This window comes from Chelonoidis abingdonii, chromosome 3 (genome assembly GCF_003597395.2).
Source record: "Chelonoidis abingdonii isolate Lonesome George chromosome 3, CheloAbing_2.0, whole genome shotgun sequence".
Classification (NCBI taxonomy): domain Eukaryota; kingdom Metazoa; phylum Chordata; order Testudines; family Testudinidae; genus Chelonoidis; species Chelonoidis abingdonii.
Window position 1 is genome coordinate 105,211,866 of NC_133771.1, and position 16,964 is coordinate 105,228,829.

At 41.5% G+C, this 16,964-nt stretch overlaps 1 protein-coding gene across 1 annotated transcript in view; it reads right to left on the reverse strand.

Annotated features, from left to right (window-relative positions):
• The window catches only part of MOXD1 (monooxygenase DBH like 1), a 95,364-nt gene that overhangs the window by 64,601 nt on the left and 13,799 nt on the right, over positions 1-16,964 (reverse strand). Inside the window, exon 2 of the mRNA XM_032791597.2 lies at positions 2,172-2,318. Within this exon, the coding sequence (XP_032647488.1) occupies positions 2,172-2,318 (147 nt within the window). The remainder of the gene's footprint in view (positions 1-2,171; positions 2,319-16,964) is intronic.

The window sequence follows — 16,964 nt, forward strand, 5'->3', positions numbered from 1 at the left end:
GTAGTAACTTGTCATTGCTCTGCTGGAGCCACTCTTTCCTTGTTTTTATAATCTACCCTCATGTTTCTACAATGACTATCCTCCAACCATGTTTTACAGAAATCTCTTTGCAGGGCTCAGCTGGTCTCGGTTGGAGGTTTATTCTGCCACTGAGAAATGTGTGACATCAAGGTATGTGTGTCTTTCCCACAAATGTTACTCAGTTTTATGCACAGCCATACGAAGCAGAATAGATCCCTAAACAGCAAATAAACAAGCAAATAAGACAAGTCTTTTTTTAAAGGGGTTACCAGTGCTTCTTCTATGACTGCACCACACTTAAAGCGGGGCAAACATCGGTTGGGCTTGCCAAATAGGGTGACCAGATGTCCTGATTTTATAGGGACAGTCCTGATTTTTGGGTCTCTCTCTTATATAGGCTCCTATTACCTCCCACCCCCGTGCTGATTTTTACACTTGTTATCTGGTCACTCTATTGCCGAAAAAAGGCAGCTGTGCTTTATGGCCAGGGTGGTGAGGGGGAGCGAGGTCAGAAACTGTTGCAAAATGTGAATGGTGGTCAGCTTTGCAGTGTTGACTCACCCTGCAGGAATGTAAGGTATGAAGGCCATAAAGGTGCAAGCCCTGGGTGAGGGAAACCCCTTTGTTCCATGCAGCAGGCCAGGCAGCACCCAGCCACCCTCCCTCCCCAGTGGAGGCAAATATCAGGTGGGTTAGGACCTGCCGTGGGCATTGTGCTAGTTGCTCCTTTTTAAGGGGGACTGTGAAAGAATTTTTCCCGCACCACCAGATTAGCTTTGGTGGAGTCAGGTTTTTTCGCCTTCCCCACAGCGGGAGTCAGGGATGACCTTTTCTGCTAAGAAGAAAAGGGGGTAGGCTATATGTCACAATTTATTTTGTAAGTGTGGGGCAGATGTCCAGTGCAGGTAATCCATAGGGAAAGCATCCAATAAGCAGATAAATGGCCTGGTAAAGGACTTAAAAGGAGGTGTTAAATAAAGGAACAGAATGTGGGAGGGTGGTTGGGGGACTCCTATGATTGGTACAGCAGGGAGCCAAACCCCTCCCCTCCTTCTCATAGCCATCTTAACCCTCCTGTTAGGGGTGGATGGTAAGGGTTAAGCCATAGGTTGGCTAGGGGGACCTGGATGGAAAATGAAGGGGGGCTGGTGGAAGCCACAGGTAATGATTTTAATAAACATGGATTTGCCTGCACTGTACACTTTATCTGCCAGGTAGTCCCAGACATCTATATAATAAAGTTGAAGCCTGATTAAAATCCATATCAAGTGTATCCTGTCCTTCTTTCACTATACCCAGATAATGCATCTCGGTCCCTCCTGATATCTGCCTGTGGCACACAATAGTTTAACGTCCTGAAGGCTGCGATACTTTGTTCGAATTCTGGTTTTTGGGCTCAGTGTGGGGATGATTGGATGGTGTTTAGTAGTATGTGGTATATAAGGTCAGACTAGATGATCCCATGGTCCCTTCTGGCCTTAAACTCTACAACACTGATTAAAAAAAACATTTCCTATCACAGTGAACTTTCTAGAGTTAGAAGATTAACATATCAAAGTGAATAACTTGATGCAAGTCTTTCTGCTTGTTCAGTCATCTTTAATGCTGTTGTCAGTGAGTATATATTTTAAAACTGCATAAAAAGAAATAATAGTCTGTCACAGCCACCATGTTAAGTTCTTTTATTTACTGCATAGACAGTAAACATTTTTAAAAACTGCTCTGCTTAAAAAAAGAGAAAATACAGAAATTAAAATATAAAGTATGTTTTTCCTGCTATATACACAAATTTTCCAGAAACTCATCTTTTTGTACTGAGGTCAAGCATGTAAGACTCAGTATGAAAGAAATTTGAGAAAGGTCTGAGAAACAGCTAGAAGGGGAGGGAAAGAAGTTGGAATTTGATTTAACTGCCCATGCCTACTAAAATACATCCAAATATTGAAATTGTACATGATTAATCTAAGCCCCAAAATAGAATTTTTGGAAAATTTGTGCATATAGCTGGATAAACACATTTGGCAGTTGAATTTCTGTAATTTTTTCTTTTGTTAATCTGAGGAGTTTTTAATAACTGGCTTCAACGTCATGGTACATTTTTATGTACTTGATCTATATGTATCTGTCTATATAAAAGCAGAACACCTTACCGTTATACTCTTATCATTTGTATCACAAGTGTGCAGCTCTCTGCTAAAAGCCAATATTGTATGTGTACTATTTTCCATGGCATACTCAAGATGGTAATCCTGTTGAGAATCTCTCTTCAATGCTCTGTTTGCATCAGTAAAGTAATCCTGTTGAAAATACAAAATAAAAACAACTTGCTGTAATTCATTATAGAATGATCTGCAAGGCTGGCCTTACCATTAGGTGAACTGAGCCACTGCCTCAGGTGCCAGACTGGTGTGGGGGGTAGAGGGGGCACTTGGACCCAGAAACCCAGAATGTAGAAAATCGTGTCTGCTGCTGGTGCATATGTTTTCTCTTTGCTCTAGATGCACAGAGATGGAGGAGTACTGGAGGGCACAAGAGACATAACAGGCAGACAGGAGAAAAGGGGGAGAGGGAATAACAGAAAACAGCAGGAGCTGCAGGGAGAGAGAGGAGGAGGAGCCTCTTATGTACCTCTCTAACACCCCCAGGAGCCTGGACTGATTAACACCAGCTTCTCAGGGAGCTTCCTGTTTCCTGCTGCTTCCCTGAACCCACTTGATAAGAACAGGCAGTCAACTGAAGTAGTAGGAGCCAGTTAAGCCATATCTTCCCTCACTCAGGCCCTGCTACCAGCCTGCTTATTTGTCCCCTTCAATTGAGTGTTGAGAGCCACTACAGCTGGCACAGAACAGCAGTCATGAGTGAAAGAAGAAAACGTCCCTCTGGGGAAGCATTCAGAAAAAGAAAGAAAGCAAAGGAAGCTTTTCTATCTAAGCAGGAAGGAGCTCTCCTGAAGATCAAGACACAAATGTTCACGGTGAGCCTTCCAGCCCCAATGAGGATGTTAATGGTGAGGAGATGCCTGAGCTTCAGTTAGTCAGAGTGCAGGTGACCTGGCGCTACTGCCAGCATCCATATCTCCATCTCAATAGGATGTAACTATGTATATTCCTGAAGAAAGTTAGCCAGAGAAGAGTGTGGTGGAGGGCAAGAAACAGCTACTGCTGAGTTTAGTTCCTTAATCTAGATATCCAGGACTGTGAACCCACTTGAGCCTGTGACCTGAGGACATTCCAAAATGGTAACAAAGTGAGAGACTGGAAAATCTGGCTGAAATCTGGCATTCCACGAGAAGGCAGCAAATCACAGAGGCCATTCCGGTGGAAAGAGCTTGAGATGAGACTAAGTGTAAAGGCCACCATAGATGATCAGCATCAAGAGAAGATTGCATCAGAGTCTCTTTACTGGCAAAATGTTCTGAAAAGGCTCATTGCATTGTGAGAATGCTTGCTACCAAAACTAGCACTGCGTGGCACTTCAATCAGCTATATGTCCAAACAATGGAAACTTCCTTAAATTGTGGAGCTGGTGGCTGAGTTGGATGCTGTACTCCAGGAGCATCTAAGAAGAGTCACCCCCAACAATGTACACACACACTACCTTGGAAAAACAATTCAAAATGAGATCATACAGTTTAGCAACAGAAGTCAAACGAACATTGTGGAGAACTGAAGTCAGCAAGATATTAATCTATTATTCCGGACTGCCACACCTGACATCAAGTCATATGGAACAAATGACTTTAATGGTGCATTTTGTAACAACAGAATCTAGTGAAAATGTTCCTGCATTGGTGACTATCAGAGAGCATTTTCTAGAATTTATGACATTGATGATACTACAGAAGCTGGTATGACAAATGTGCTTCTTAAAAAGCTGGAAGATACGGGAATTGTGATAGCTGACATGAGAGGTCAGGGCTACAATAATGGTGCCAACATGAGAGGAAAGAACAGAGGAGGGCAGAAATGATCCAAGAGTTAAACCCTCAAGCTTTTTTTGTCCCAGGCAGTTCTCATTCATTGAACTTGGTGGTCAGTGATGCAGCATCAGCTTCTAGTGAGGCTGCTGAATTTTTTAATATATTTTTCTCTGCATCACTCATTGATGGCAATTTTGAAGCAACATCTGGCAACATCCTCTTCTGATACTGAAACCACTGAGTGCCATACGATTGGAAAAGTTGAGTGGACGGTGATAAAGCCTATCAAACACCAAATTGGGAAGATAGATTGTGCCATAGTTGCCATTATGGAGGATAATGCTATGACAGGAATTGTTCATGGGAACGTGGCAGAGAGAAATGGAATCACCAGAACATATATAACTTCAAATTTCTGTATTGGCTTAGTATTGTGCATGACATACCATTTGAAATAAATGTTGTAAGCAAGGTGTAGATTTGATATATCTAGAGCAAGGGAACAATGGGCAAAGCAAAATCATACCTACAGTCTTAACGGTCAGATGAGGGATTTCAAAATGTTCTGAAGAGTGCCAGAAGTTGGCAGAGGAACTTCACACTGAACTATTCCCCCATTCAAGAATACAAGAGTTTGAAGAAAGATGACATTTTGATTACGAGGCACGGGATAATCCGTAAGAGACCCCAAACAACAATTCAAAGTTGAATTCTTAACCAGGTGCTTAGATTGTGCAATACGTCAATTGAAGAACGTTTCATGCAGCTGAAGGAACACAGCAGTTATATTTGGGATGTTGTATGATATTCCAAAACTCCTACTATACCTGAAGAAGACCTATACCACGCATGCAGGGCACTAGAGACAGTGTTCACACATGATGACATGCACGATATTGATGCGAGTGATTTAGGTGATGAACTGAAAGCCCTTTCAAGACATTTCAGCAGGATCAACTCCAAAGGCTGTTCTGGAATATATGTGCATAAATTGATGACCACCCTGTTTTCAAATGCTTTTGTTGCTCTGTGCATACTTCTACACTTCCTGTAACAGCTGCCAGTGGAGAACACAGCTTCTCCAAGCTGAAGTTAATAAAAACACATTTTTACATTCCACAATGACACAGGAGAGGCTGGTCGGCCTTGCAACATCTCTATAGAGCATGAGCTGGCCCAGACTGTGGACCTTCAGGAAGCAGTTCAAATCTTTGCAACCATGAAGGCACAGAAAGCATCACTTTGATTATTCAAACTGATAAAAATGCCAGGGTTTACTACGCAGACAAGAAAAGTTACATTTGCTGTTCAGACATTTGAAACTTAAGTGTTACTTAAAATTTTTGAACAATGCATTTGAAGTTGTTAGTTCTGCTTTATTGGGGTAGGTAGCAGAGCAGTACCAGGAGAGGAGTAGAACAGGAAGAAGGCAGAATTGGGACCTTTCAAAGGTTTGGCCCTAGCAAGGGGGCATGGAGGTGTCATTTGAGCTCCCCACCTCAGGTGACAAAATGTTTTGTGCCGGCCCTGATGATCTGGTATTAAATTCAATATTTTACATAAAGATATGTTTTGGAACTATAACAATTGTTTGTTAAAGGATTTATTGTAGATGCGGTTGGATAATTCTATGGGTCAAAAGTCATCTAAGTCTTTTTCCAGCAAGTGACCTTACTAGTAAACAGCTGAGGCTCAGGAACTTAAAGCAGATCCTTCGTTAACAATAGCATAATTTACTGCTCATGCCTAGACACCTAGAAAAAACAAATAGTATACTTAAAAGATAATGAGCAAATTCATCTTTACTGTAACTCTACTGATTTCAGAACAGCAAGTATTAATTTCACTTAACGTTTATATCAAAAGTACTTCCTTTTCCTCTCTCCCCATATTTTAGTCTTTACTATTTTTTGGGAAAAAAATCTAAAAGAAATCTACAAATCTAAACGAACCAGCCATTCTAGCTTTAACTACTGTGTTTTTTTGGAAAATTACCATTAAACGGCAAAATTCATCGTACGATGGCATAGTCTTATCTATCAGTTTAAAAAGCCCACTCAAAATGTTTTTAGTGTATTTTTTAATAGAAAGAATATCAGTCTTCAGTGTAGCAGATGTATCATATAATTGCAGAAACTGCTTCAATAATGTCACATCATTAACCTCTTCACCCCTGAATTCTTTGCTAGCTGTGCCTCATTCCCTCAAGATGACATCCTCTCACATTGACAGGGCCCCAACCATGTGGTGTTCATATAAAAAGGCCATCCATAGGCTCAGGGACAAGGGGAGCAGCATAGTCTTAGTTGCCCTGCTTTGAGTTTTAGGCCTTTTCTGTGCAGATTTTTTGTTTTTTGCTACTCTGTGCACTGAACCTTGCAGGGGAGCAGCTGGCCTGTGGTAAGGAAAACATCAAGAGAAAACTGCTTTCCCAACACATGCTAGTGTTCTCTCTGTTACCAAAGGATTTTGTCTGAAGCAGAATTTTTTAACTAGTAGATCTGCTTCTGGGGCTAAATGTGTTTTATGTGGTTTCTATGACTGCATGCTCCAGTCTCCAGAGAGAATCTCTCACCTGAATATGCAACTGAGAGAGTTTTAAAAGTGCACATGCAAGTGTTTAGAAATTATATTCAATGCAAAATTTGAGGCTGAACTGAAATCTCTGAAAATCTGGCTCCTGGTCAACAGCAACTAAATCAAAATCTTAAGTGAAATCTTGGCCTCAGGAAAACTCACATTTCTGAAATGTCCCTTTTTCTCTCATTATCGCCATAGTATCTGAGAGTGGAATTTGGCTCATTATGCATGTTATAGATTGATATGCATAAATATGTATGCATCTATATATCTTGAAAGGGGGGCACTCAAAAGTTAGGACATGCCAGATTTAATGTTGCCTGTAAAAACTTAACTGGTCCCTCTTCTGTATATGCACAATGATATTACTTACAGGAGCATATTATTTTTTCCACAGGACCCTGCCTCATCCAGTGCACACGATGGACCATGTTATGGGGATGAATCAAGCCTACATAGTGTTGCTTGTAGGAACCCTGCTTCATTTGCTACAGAATTTGGATGGTGTATAGCAAATGTGGCAGAGGGCAGCAGGAAGAAAAAGAATGGTCTCTTGGTTAAGGAAGTTGAATCTGCCCGGGAGAACTGGATTCCATCCTTGCACATGCCACAGAGTTTCCATGTGATGCTTGGCAAGTCAGTTATACCAAACTATTCACACATGGACACTGTTTGGTTTTTATTTTATGATGTCCAATTTGAGTCCCTGAGGTTGACAACTTGCAATTGCAACTGAAGTCAGCATAGCTGTGCTTTCAAATTAAAATGTTTGATAATGGAGATAATAATGTTCCCTTACCTCTCAGGGGTATTGTGAAGATAAATGAATTAATTAATGTTTGGAAAGCACTCAGATACTATAGTGATGAGCACCACAGATAAGCCCATGAAGAAATTCACAGTTCTGTATGCGAAGCAAGGTTTGAATAGTGTGCAGTAATAACACCTGGGGCCACATATTGAACAATGAGGAAAAACACAAATTATGGAATAGCTGCTCCTTCATTGACTACTGTCCATCCTGTGCACTGAATGAGGCCAGGGTCCAAGCCACAATAAAAATAAATTTTAAAACCTCTTACGTTGTCACAAAACGAAAATAATTGTTTTCCAGACACCCTATGCATGGCTAGGTGCTAGTGAATAAGTATACATGCAAAAACAGGTATGTGAGTGTGTGTGTGTGTGGTTGAGAAAAGTCAGAAGCAGCAGGATTGTGAGCTGAGAAGAGGAGCAGAGAAAGCAGTTGAGAGATCTGGAGCCTATGTACATGTGCTGAGAGGAAAGGAATAGATGGTTGGGTTGGGTTGGGCTGGTCTGGTCTGGGTTGTGTGGTGGGACAGAATTGCTCCATTTGTTTTACCAAATAGAATTAATGGAGCTGCTTTGGGGTCTGTATTGGGGAAACAAATGGGTAGGTGGGCGTTGAATGGAGGCTTGTTTGAAGAATTGGGGTTTTGTGTTCAGTGATTAATATTTTTTTTTTGAGTGGAAACTATAGACTTTTTCTCCATTGAGATAGTCACAAGGGATTAGATGGATTTGCAGTAGGGTGGAGGACCCACTTCCAAGTTTTGCTTGAGTCCTATCCAAATATTAAAATCCTGTCCTCTGCATCACTGAATTAGGCATAAAATATGCCAATAAGGATAACTGATGATGATAATATAAATGTCAACATAACTATTTCATTCATCCTATATGAATGGAGAGGGATGGTCACAGATCTGCACAATTTACAGTGAGAGTGACGTCTCACTTTGATTCTATAGCGGAATGGTGTTTGGGAAATACCACCATATTGATGTGTTTTTCAGCATCTAGCAAAGGTATGAAAAGCTGGATTCAGTCATTACCTGTACAAATCCATTCACTCATTTATCACTTCTGGCATGTAAAAAGCCCAGTATTTACTAAACAAATGTATCCAGCCATTAGCTTGAGAGCAATTTATATTTTTGGCTAAATCTTTTAGTCCCGTGGCTCTCACCTTTCCAGACTACTGTCCCCCTTTCAGGAGTCTCATTTGTCTTGTGTACCCCCAAGTTTCACTTCACTTAAAAACTACTTGCTTACAAAATCAGACATAAAAATACAAGTGTCACAGCACAATATTAATGAAAAATTACTTACTTTCTCATTTTACCATATAATTATAAAATAAACCAATTGGAATATAAATATTGTACATACATTTCAGTGTATAGTATATAGAGCAGTATAAACAAGTCATGGTCTATATGAAATGTTAATTTATACTGACTTGCTAGTGCTTTTTATGTAGCCTCTCGTAAAACTAGGCAAATATTAAAGAGGTGATGTACCCCACAGAAGATCTCTGTGTACGCCCAGAGGTTCATGTACCCCTGGTTGAAAACCACTATTTTAGTCAATCCTTTTGCCTTTGGAAGATCTGCCATCACAAACATGGAAGACATGTATCTGGAGATACACCTCTTTGGGGTGGGAGAATAAGAATAAACAATATAGGGCCTGTTCTCACATTACTGATAGAATCAAACTTCCCACTAGCTTCTCAGGTTACTAGTGTGGAGGCTGTTCCCTAGCACAGAACTTGTCCACACTTACAGGTTTACTGGTACAACTATGTCAGTTAGGGGCGTGACTTTTACCTACCCCTGGTGTGGACACAGTTTAGTTGTATAAGGATGTCTTATACTGGTATAGCATATTCTATTTCCCCAACTAGAATAAGTATACCAATATAAGCACTTTTATGCCAGTATAATTGTGTCCACAGTAGCGGGGTTTTACAACTTAAACTATACAGCTATATTTAAAGCAGCTAAACTTTCTATTGTTGACGAGCCCATATTGGTACATGCTATTCTAAATTTTAGAGAGATGAAGCACAGATCTGTGATCAGAATGAAGCCTTCAGTATAAGATTTCTGTATCAATCTTAACAGCATGGAAAAAATATGGTCTGGTTTGCTGATTCTGCACTTACTATTCATCCATTATAATAAGGGCTTAAGGCCCGAGTCTCTATTTCTTTGCACCTCTGGGAATACTGCCATGCAAAATAAGTGCAAAGTGCATATAAAAACACTATCAAATAAGACTGGTAAAGTTTTATACTCACTTTATACAGGTGTAAATGATTACAAAAGGAGGAAGCAAGTGGAGAATCAGGCCCTTTCTTTCTTCTGTGAAATCTAGCTCTCTTGCCCAATGGTAAACTAAGTTTTCGTTGTTTATAGAATTTCTATTGAAAACTTGCAGTACTATAGGTTAATCCTTTGGAAGTAAATATTATTAGTCTTGATACACGATAGCACAGACTTTTTCTTCTTTGGAATATTTTACACCCTTTGAAAAGAATTTAAAGTACGGTATCTTAAATATAACACATTTTTTCTGCATTTTCTATAGTAATATTGCATAAGTCAGTCTCAGCAAACTTTAGCACAGACTTTATATCAGTCAAATACTTAGATAGCATTATCACAATATGCTGTTTAGAAATTAAAACAGCATATGGAAAGTTAACAATCACACAGATTATACAAGTTGTTGTGTATCATTTACAACAGATGAAGGCAATGATGTTAAATTGGTTCTCACATTCTATTGACCTGTATCACTTTCATATAAGAGCTTTGCAATGGACATGTTTCTGATTGGCACTATACAAAACAGCATGGAGAGTAATTTCTTATAGATATAATAAAAGCTGTAAATAGGCTGTTTTATCCTTGAAGAATGTAAGCACAGCTGCACAACAAATCTTGAGAAAAAAAATATTACCAGCTGTCACCACACACTTGAACAGGTGTTTACAGAGAAAAAAGCAACCCTCAACATCTTTATGATGTCCAAGACTGTTTTGTTTATGATATCCATTTCCTATACAGGCAAGTCTCATCTTACGCTGGGATTATGTTCCACTGTCAGAGTGTAAAGGGAAAATCATGTATAGTCAAAATTACATTGAGTGTAATGGCGGGCAGAATCACCCGCACTACAGGTACAGTATTTAAATTGTTATTTTTTCCTCTTTGTTTTTGTTTGTTTTTGCTGATCGTGTAAAGCTGAATTCGCGCATGTTAAATGCGTGTAAGATGAGACTCATCTGTAATAAATTTTACATAGCACCTTTCAAGCCAAAGGATCATAAAGCAATTTACAGACTATGGCCCAATCCACAGGTTCAATGTGTGAGCAGACTGCAAGATTTAGAAAAGTTGCCATGTTCTTCCTCAGAGATCACTAAATTTCAGTGCTAATTAGATTAGTGTAGGGGGGCGTGTCAGGGTCAAATGATAGGGAAGAGGCATGGACAGAGCTAGATGCACTCCAGCTATTCCCAGTTCAAAGAACATTGTTCATTAGGGGAGGTTAGACCTGCCCTGAGATTGCTTTAGCTTGGGACAGAGTTGGAGATGAGCTGGGCAGAGAAACAGGAGCTATAACCTAGCAGGAAGTAAGCATAGCAAGGAATCTGGCTCAGAATATCTAGGAAGGATAAACTGCTCCAGAAAAAGAAAAAAGTGACCAAAACTTTTGTCTGAAATCTGCAACAAACCAACCTTTTATTTGGAATTCTAAATCACATGGTTAACCTTTTTATTATTAATTACTATTCATATTAGTTTTCATTCAAATAGAATCCTGCAGTTCTTGGGTCCAGCAGCCACGGGATAATATCACAAGAAAAGCTGTTTTCACATAGTATCTGACAGGAACCATATAGAACATAATATTACAAATAAACAAAACAAACTTGTTTCAATAAATGAGTTCCAGCTTGAATTTAGAGCAGTTCTTATTTTATTAAAAATAAAGCAGCGTGACCAACAGAGAACTGACAAGAAGGAAAAGTCTGCAACCCTCAATCACTGTGTCACAGTAAGAACATTATGAGATCATTCTGGTTGACTGACGATGTAGTGGGTCCCAAATGAAAAAGAATATTCCATAGAAAGCCTAGACTGACACCAATCAAGCCACTGCAGGAGGTGTCCAAAGTAACTGTCCGATAGCCAGTTCATTTGCCACCTATAACTAGTTTGTTCAGGATTAATTATCTATGGCTGTTTACATAAAACACTAGATTAAATAGAACTATGCTTCACTGCTACAAAAGACTCATATGAGCAATCCCAGCAGGCTACAGTCATTACTGGTATAGCTCTGATTAAGTTAGTGGAAGTACACCAAGGTGAATGTGGCCCACTTACTTCAGGGGAACTGTCATTTGAGTAATGAGAGAAGGATCCCCCCCCCCATATTTTTTTTAAGAAAGAGAGAGAAAAATACATGCACTTCTTCCAGTTTTTAGGGTTCTTTGACATGTTAGAAGGATTTGTTTATAATATGTATGTGTGTGTGTGTACACACACACACACAGACACAAACAGAATATAAACAAACCATTCTTATATGTCAAATAAACCTACAAACTGGAAGGTGCCAATAATTTTCATTCTGAGTCCAATTTCTTTTATCCAGGTAAGTTCTGTCAGGGATCTGTATATTCTGCAGCAAGACGGGCCTAAATTCTGCAGACCTCCTTGGTTTCCGTGGAACCCTGTGGCAGTTGATGAAATTTTGCACCAGACTAAGCCCTGGTCTGCATTATGGGGTTAGGTTGAATTTAGCCTCATTAGGTTGATTTTATAATGAATGCATCTACACAACCAACCTAGTTCCGTCGACCTAAAGGGCTCTTAAAATTGACTTCTTTACTCCTCCTTGGTGAGGGGAGTAGCGCTAAAATTGACCTTGCTGGGTCGAATTTGAGGTAGTGCAGATGCAATTCAATGTTATTGGCCTCGGGAGCTATCCCAGAGTGCTCCAATGTGACCGCTCTGGACAGCGCTTTCACCTCCAATGCACTAGCCAAGTACACAGGAAAAGCCCCAGGAAATTCTGAACTTCATTTCCTGTTTGGTCAGTGTGCCAAGCACAGCAGCACAGGTGACCATGCAGTCCTCCCAGGATCGCAAATGAGCTCCAGCGTGGACTGAACATGGAGATACTAGATCTGATTGCTGTATGAGGAGAAGAATCTGTGCAGGCAGAACTCCAATCAAAAAGAAGAAATGCTAATATATATGCCAAAAAATCACACAGGGCATGATGGACAGAACCTACAACAGGGACACACAGCACTGCCACGTGAAAGTTAAGGAACTCAGGCAAGCCTACCAAAAGACAAAGGAGGCAGACAGTCACTCCGTGTCAGAGCCCCATACATGCTGTTTCTATGATCAACTGCATGGCATTCTGGGGCGGACTCTAGCACTACCCACCACTGTCCGGGAACACCTGAAACAGGGGAGTCTCATGCAACAGGAAGGAGAATTTTGTGGATGAGAAAGAGGAGAAGGAGAATGCGCAGCAGGCAAGCAGTGAATCCGTTCTCCCCGGCAGCCAGGACCTTTTCATCACCCTGGAGCCAATACCCTCCCAAGGCAGGATCCCTGATCCTGAAGGCGGAGAAGGCACCTCTGGTGAGTGCACATTTGTAACTATACTACAGGGTTTAAAAGCAATAGTTTTTAATGTTTTATTTGCCCTGAAGGCTTTGGATGCATTCGCGACCAGTACAGCTACTGGAAAAGTCTGTTGACATGTCTGGGGATGGAGTGGGAATCCTCCACGGACATCTCCAGGAAGCTCTCCTGGAGGTACTCTGAAAGCCTTTGCAGAAGGTTTCTGAGGAGAGCTGCCTTATTTCATCCTACATGATAGGACACTTTACCACACCAAGCCAGTAAGCAAGTAGTCTGGAATCATTGCAGCACAAAGCATGGCAGTGAATGATCCTGGATTTTGGTCTATATCTTTCTGCGTTAGCCTCAAGAGAGTGATATCATTCATGGTCACCTGGTGAAATAGGGGAATTTTTTTTAAGGGAACAGTAAAAGGACCCCGGTCATGTTGAGCAGTTTGCACTTGGCTAAAAGAGATCATTCCTGAGAATAGCCACGTGGTGAGGTTGGGGGTGGGGTGTGCTGCACATTCACCCAAAAACTGCAGCCCCTCCTTTTAAATGGCAAACCCAGCTAGCATTGCTTGCTATGGGAAAGGAGGGTGCTGCAGTTCGAAACCATTCCCACATATTATGAAGGCGTTAGAAGCCAACCCCTTGTACCCTTTGGCTTACCATGGCTACCTGGAAACTGAATTCTGTTGCCCAGTCGTGTGTGATATGTAACCATTCCAGCCAGCGCTCAATATAAAAGGCAAAATGTGACCTTATACTTAAAGCACATGTGCTGTCAGCTGTGAATTGCTTGATTCACTGTGAAAGATCTCTCTTTTGTTCTCAGAAATGTATCATCTTAAATTTTACTCTTCCTTTTTATCCTCCTGCAGGTGCAAATGTTTCTATGCTCCCCCTATCATCTCCGTCCCTGAGGTTATCACAGATTAGAAGGCGAAAAAAAAAAGAACTCGCGATGACATGTTTTCCAAGCTCATGCAGTCCTCCCGCACTGAGAGGCCACTGCTGAATGCATGGAGGCATTCAATGGCAGAGTCCAGGAAGGCATTAAGTGAGCGCAATGAGAAGAGGCAGGATGCGATGCTGAGGCTAACGAGGAAGCAAACGGACATGCTCAGGCATCTGGTGGAGCTGCAGGAAAGCCAACAAGAGCACAGACCATCACTGCATCCACTGTACAACCGCCTGCCCTCCTCCCCAAGTTCCACATCCTCCTTACCCAGATGCCCAAGAATGCAGGGGGGCAGGCTCCAGGCACCCAGCCACTCCACCCCAGAGGATGGCCCAAGCAACAGAAGGCTGTAATTCAAACAGTTTTGATTTGTAGTGTGGCTACAATAAGCAATGTGGCCTTGTCCTTCTCTCTTCCCCAACCCCCTCCCACCCCACCCGGGCCACCTTGTCAGTTATCTCACTTTTTTTTAAGTAATAAAGAAAGAATACATGGTTTTAAAACAATAGTGACTTTATTTCCTTTGCCAGCTGTGATCGAAGGGAGGGAGGGTGGTTGGCTTACAGGGTATTAAAAATCAACAAAAGGGCCAGGTTTGCATCAAGGAGAAACACACACAACTCTCATACCAAAGCCTGGCCAGTCATGAAACTAGTTTACAAAGCCTCTCTGATGCGCAGTGCACCTAGCTGTGCTTTTCTAATTGCCCTGGTGTCTGGCTGCTCAAAAATGGCCACCAGGCAATTTGCCTCAACCTCCCTCCCCACCATAAACATCTCCCCATTACTCTCACAGATATTATGGAGCACACAGCAAGCAGCAATAAAAATGGGAATATTGGTTGTTCTGAGGTCTAACCTAATCAGAAAACAGCGCCAACAAGCTTTTAAACATCCAAAGGCACATTCTACACCATTCTGCATTTGCTCAGCCTATAGTTGAACTACTCCTTACTACTGTCCAGGCTGCCTGTATATCATGAGCCATGGTAGCAAGGGGTAGGCTGGGTTTCCAAGAACAACAACCATTGGCATTTCAACATCCCCCACAGTAATTTTCTGGTCTGGGAAGTAAGTCCCTTCTTGCAGCTGTTCAAATAGCCCGGAGTTCCTAAAGATGCGAGCGTCATGCACCTTTCCTGGCCATCCCACGTTAATGTCTGTGAATCATCCCTTGTGATCCACCAGTGCTTGCAGCCACCATTGAGAAGTACCCCTTGTGGTTTACATACTGGTTGGCAAGGTGGTCCGGTGCCAAGATGGGAATATGCATTCTATTGCCCCACCACAGTTAGGGAACCCTAATGCAGCAAAACCATCCACTATGACCTCCACATTTCCCAGAGTCACTACCCTTGATAGCAGAATGTCAGTGACTGCATTGGCTATTTGAATCACAGCAGTCCCCACAGTAGATTTACCCACTCCAAATTGATTCCCGACTGACTGGTACCAGTCAGGCATTGCAAGCTTCCACAGGGCTATCGCCACTCGCTTCTTAACAGTCAGGGCACTCTCATCTTGGTATTCCTGCGCTTCAGCGTGGGGGAAAGCAACTCACAGAGTTCCAGGAAAGTGGCCTTACGCATGTGAAAGTTTTGCAGCCACTGGGAATCATCCCATCCCTGCAACACTATGCAGTCCCACCAGTCTGTGCTTGTTTGCTGGGCCCAGAACCAGCATTCCACTGTATAAACCAGCCCCACTGCCGCCAAGATGTCCCAATTGCCACATCCGGTGCTTTCAGGAATGTCTGTGTCCATGTCCTCCTCACAATCATCCTCGTGCTGTCGTGTCTTAGCCAGGTTCTGCACATACTGCAGTATAATGCACAAGGTGTTTACAATGCTCACAACAGCAGTGGTGAGCTGAGAGGGCTCCACGCTTGCCATGCTATGGCATCTGCATGGGCAACCCAGGAAAAAAGGTGCAAAATGATTGTCTGCAGTTGCTTTCATGGACAGAGGGAGTAAGGGAGGGGAGACTGATGACATGTACCCAAAATCACCCATGACAACGTTTCTGCTCCATCAGGCATTGGGAGCTTAACCCAGAATTTGAATGGGTAGCGGAGACTGCAGAAACTGTGGGACAGCTGCCCACAGTGCACCATTCTGTGCGTCGATGCTAGCCACGGTACTGAGGACGCACTCTTTAATTCGCTTAGTGGGGACACAATCGACTTTATAAAATCAATTTCTAAAGATCGACTTCTATAAAAATCAACCTAATTTAGTAGTGTAGACAGATATTTTTATTACCTACACAGAGAGAAGATATTGGATACTGGAGGGCTCATTGATATATCATACAAAAGCATAATAAGATCGTGTTTGGAAGTTGAAAGAAGACAATTTAACACTGAGGATAATTAACCACCAGAACAGGTTCCCAAGGTATTTGGTAAATTCTCCATCACCTGGAGTCTTTATATCATGATTAGCTGTCTAAAAGATATAATTTTGTCCAATGGTAAGTTATAGAGCTAGATGCAGGACTGTCATTAAAAAACTAGACTCCACAAAGCATGTGACAATATGCTTTAGGGGAAAAAACTTCACTGCATGGGGTGCCCGACAACCTAGGATTCTTTAGTCTTCAGATAAAGTAAATGCTAGTCAAATGGCATCGGAAGTGACTCTCTCTCAGGTGGACTTAAGGTTGGAGATTTATGCATACCTCTCAGCTGTCTCTTATCACTCTTATCCTCATTCTGGACCCAGATTTATAAGGTAGATGTTATTTTGTTTTTAATTACTTGAAAATATTATGAAGACGACATTCAAAAGCACCTTAGGAATTTTGGAGCACAGCTGTCAATGAGATTGTGCTCCAAAATTCCTTAGGTGCTTTGGAAAATTCTCCCCCATATATCATTAAAAATAAGGATTTTAGATAATCATATTATATGATATAACTACATTTCTTGTGTTCCCACTTAAGTGTTTTTGTTCACATTGTGTCCTATATATGAAACTGTATGGGTTAATGAAGAACTGTAAGAAAAATCTCATCTCC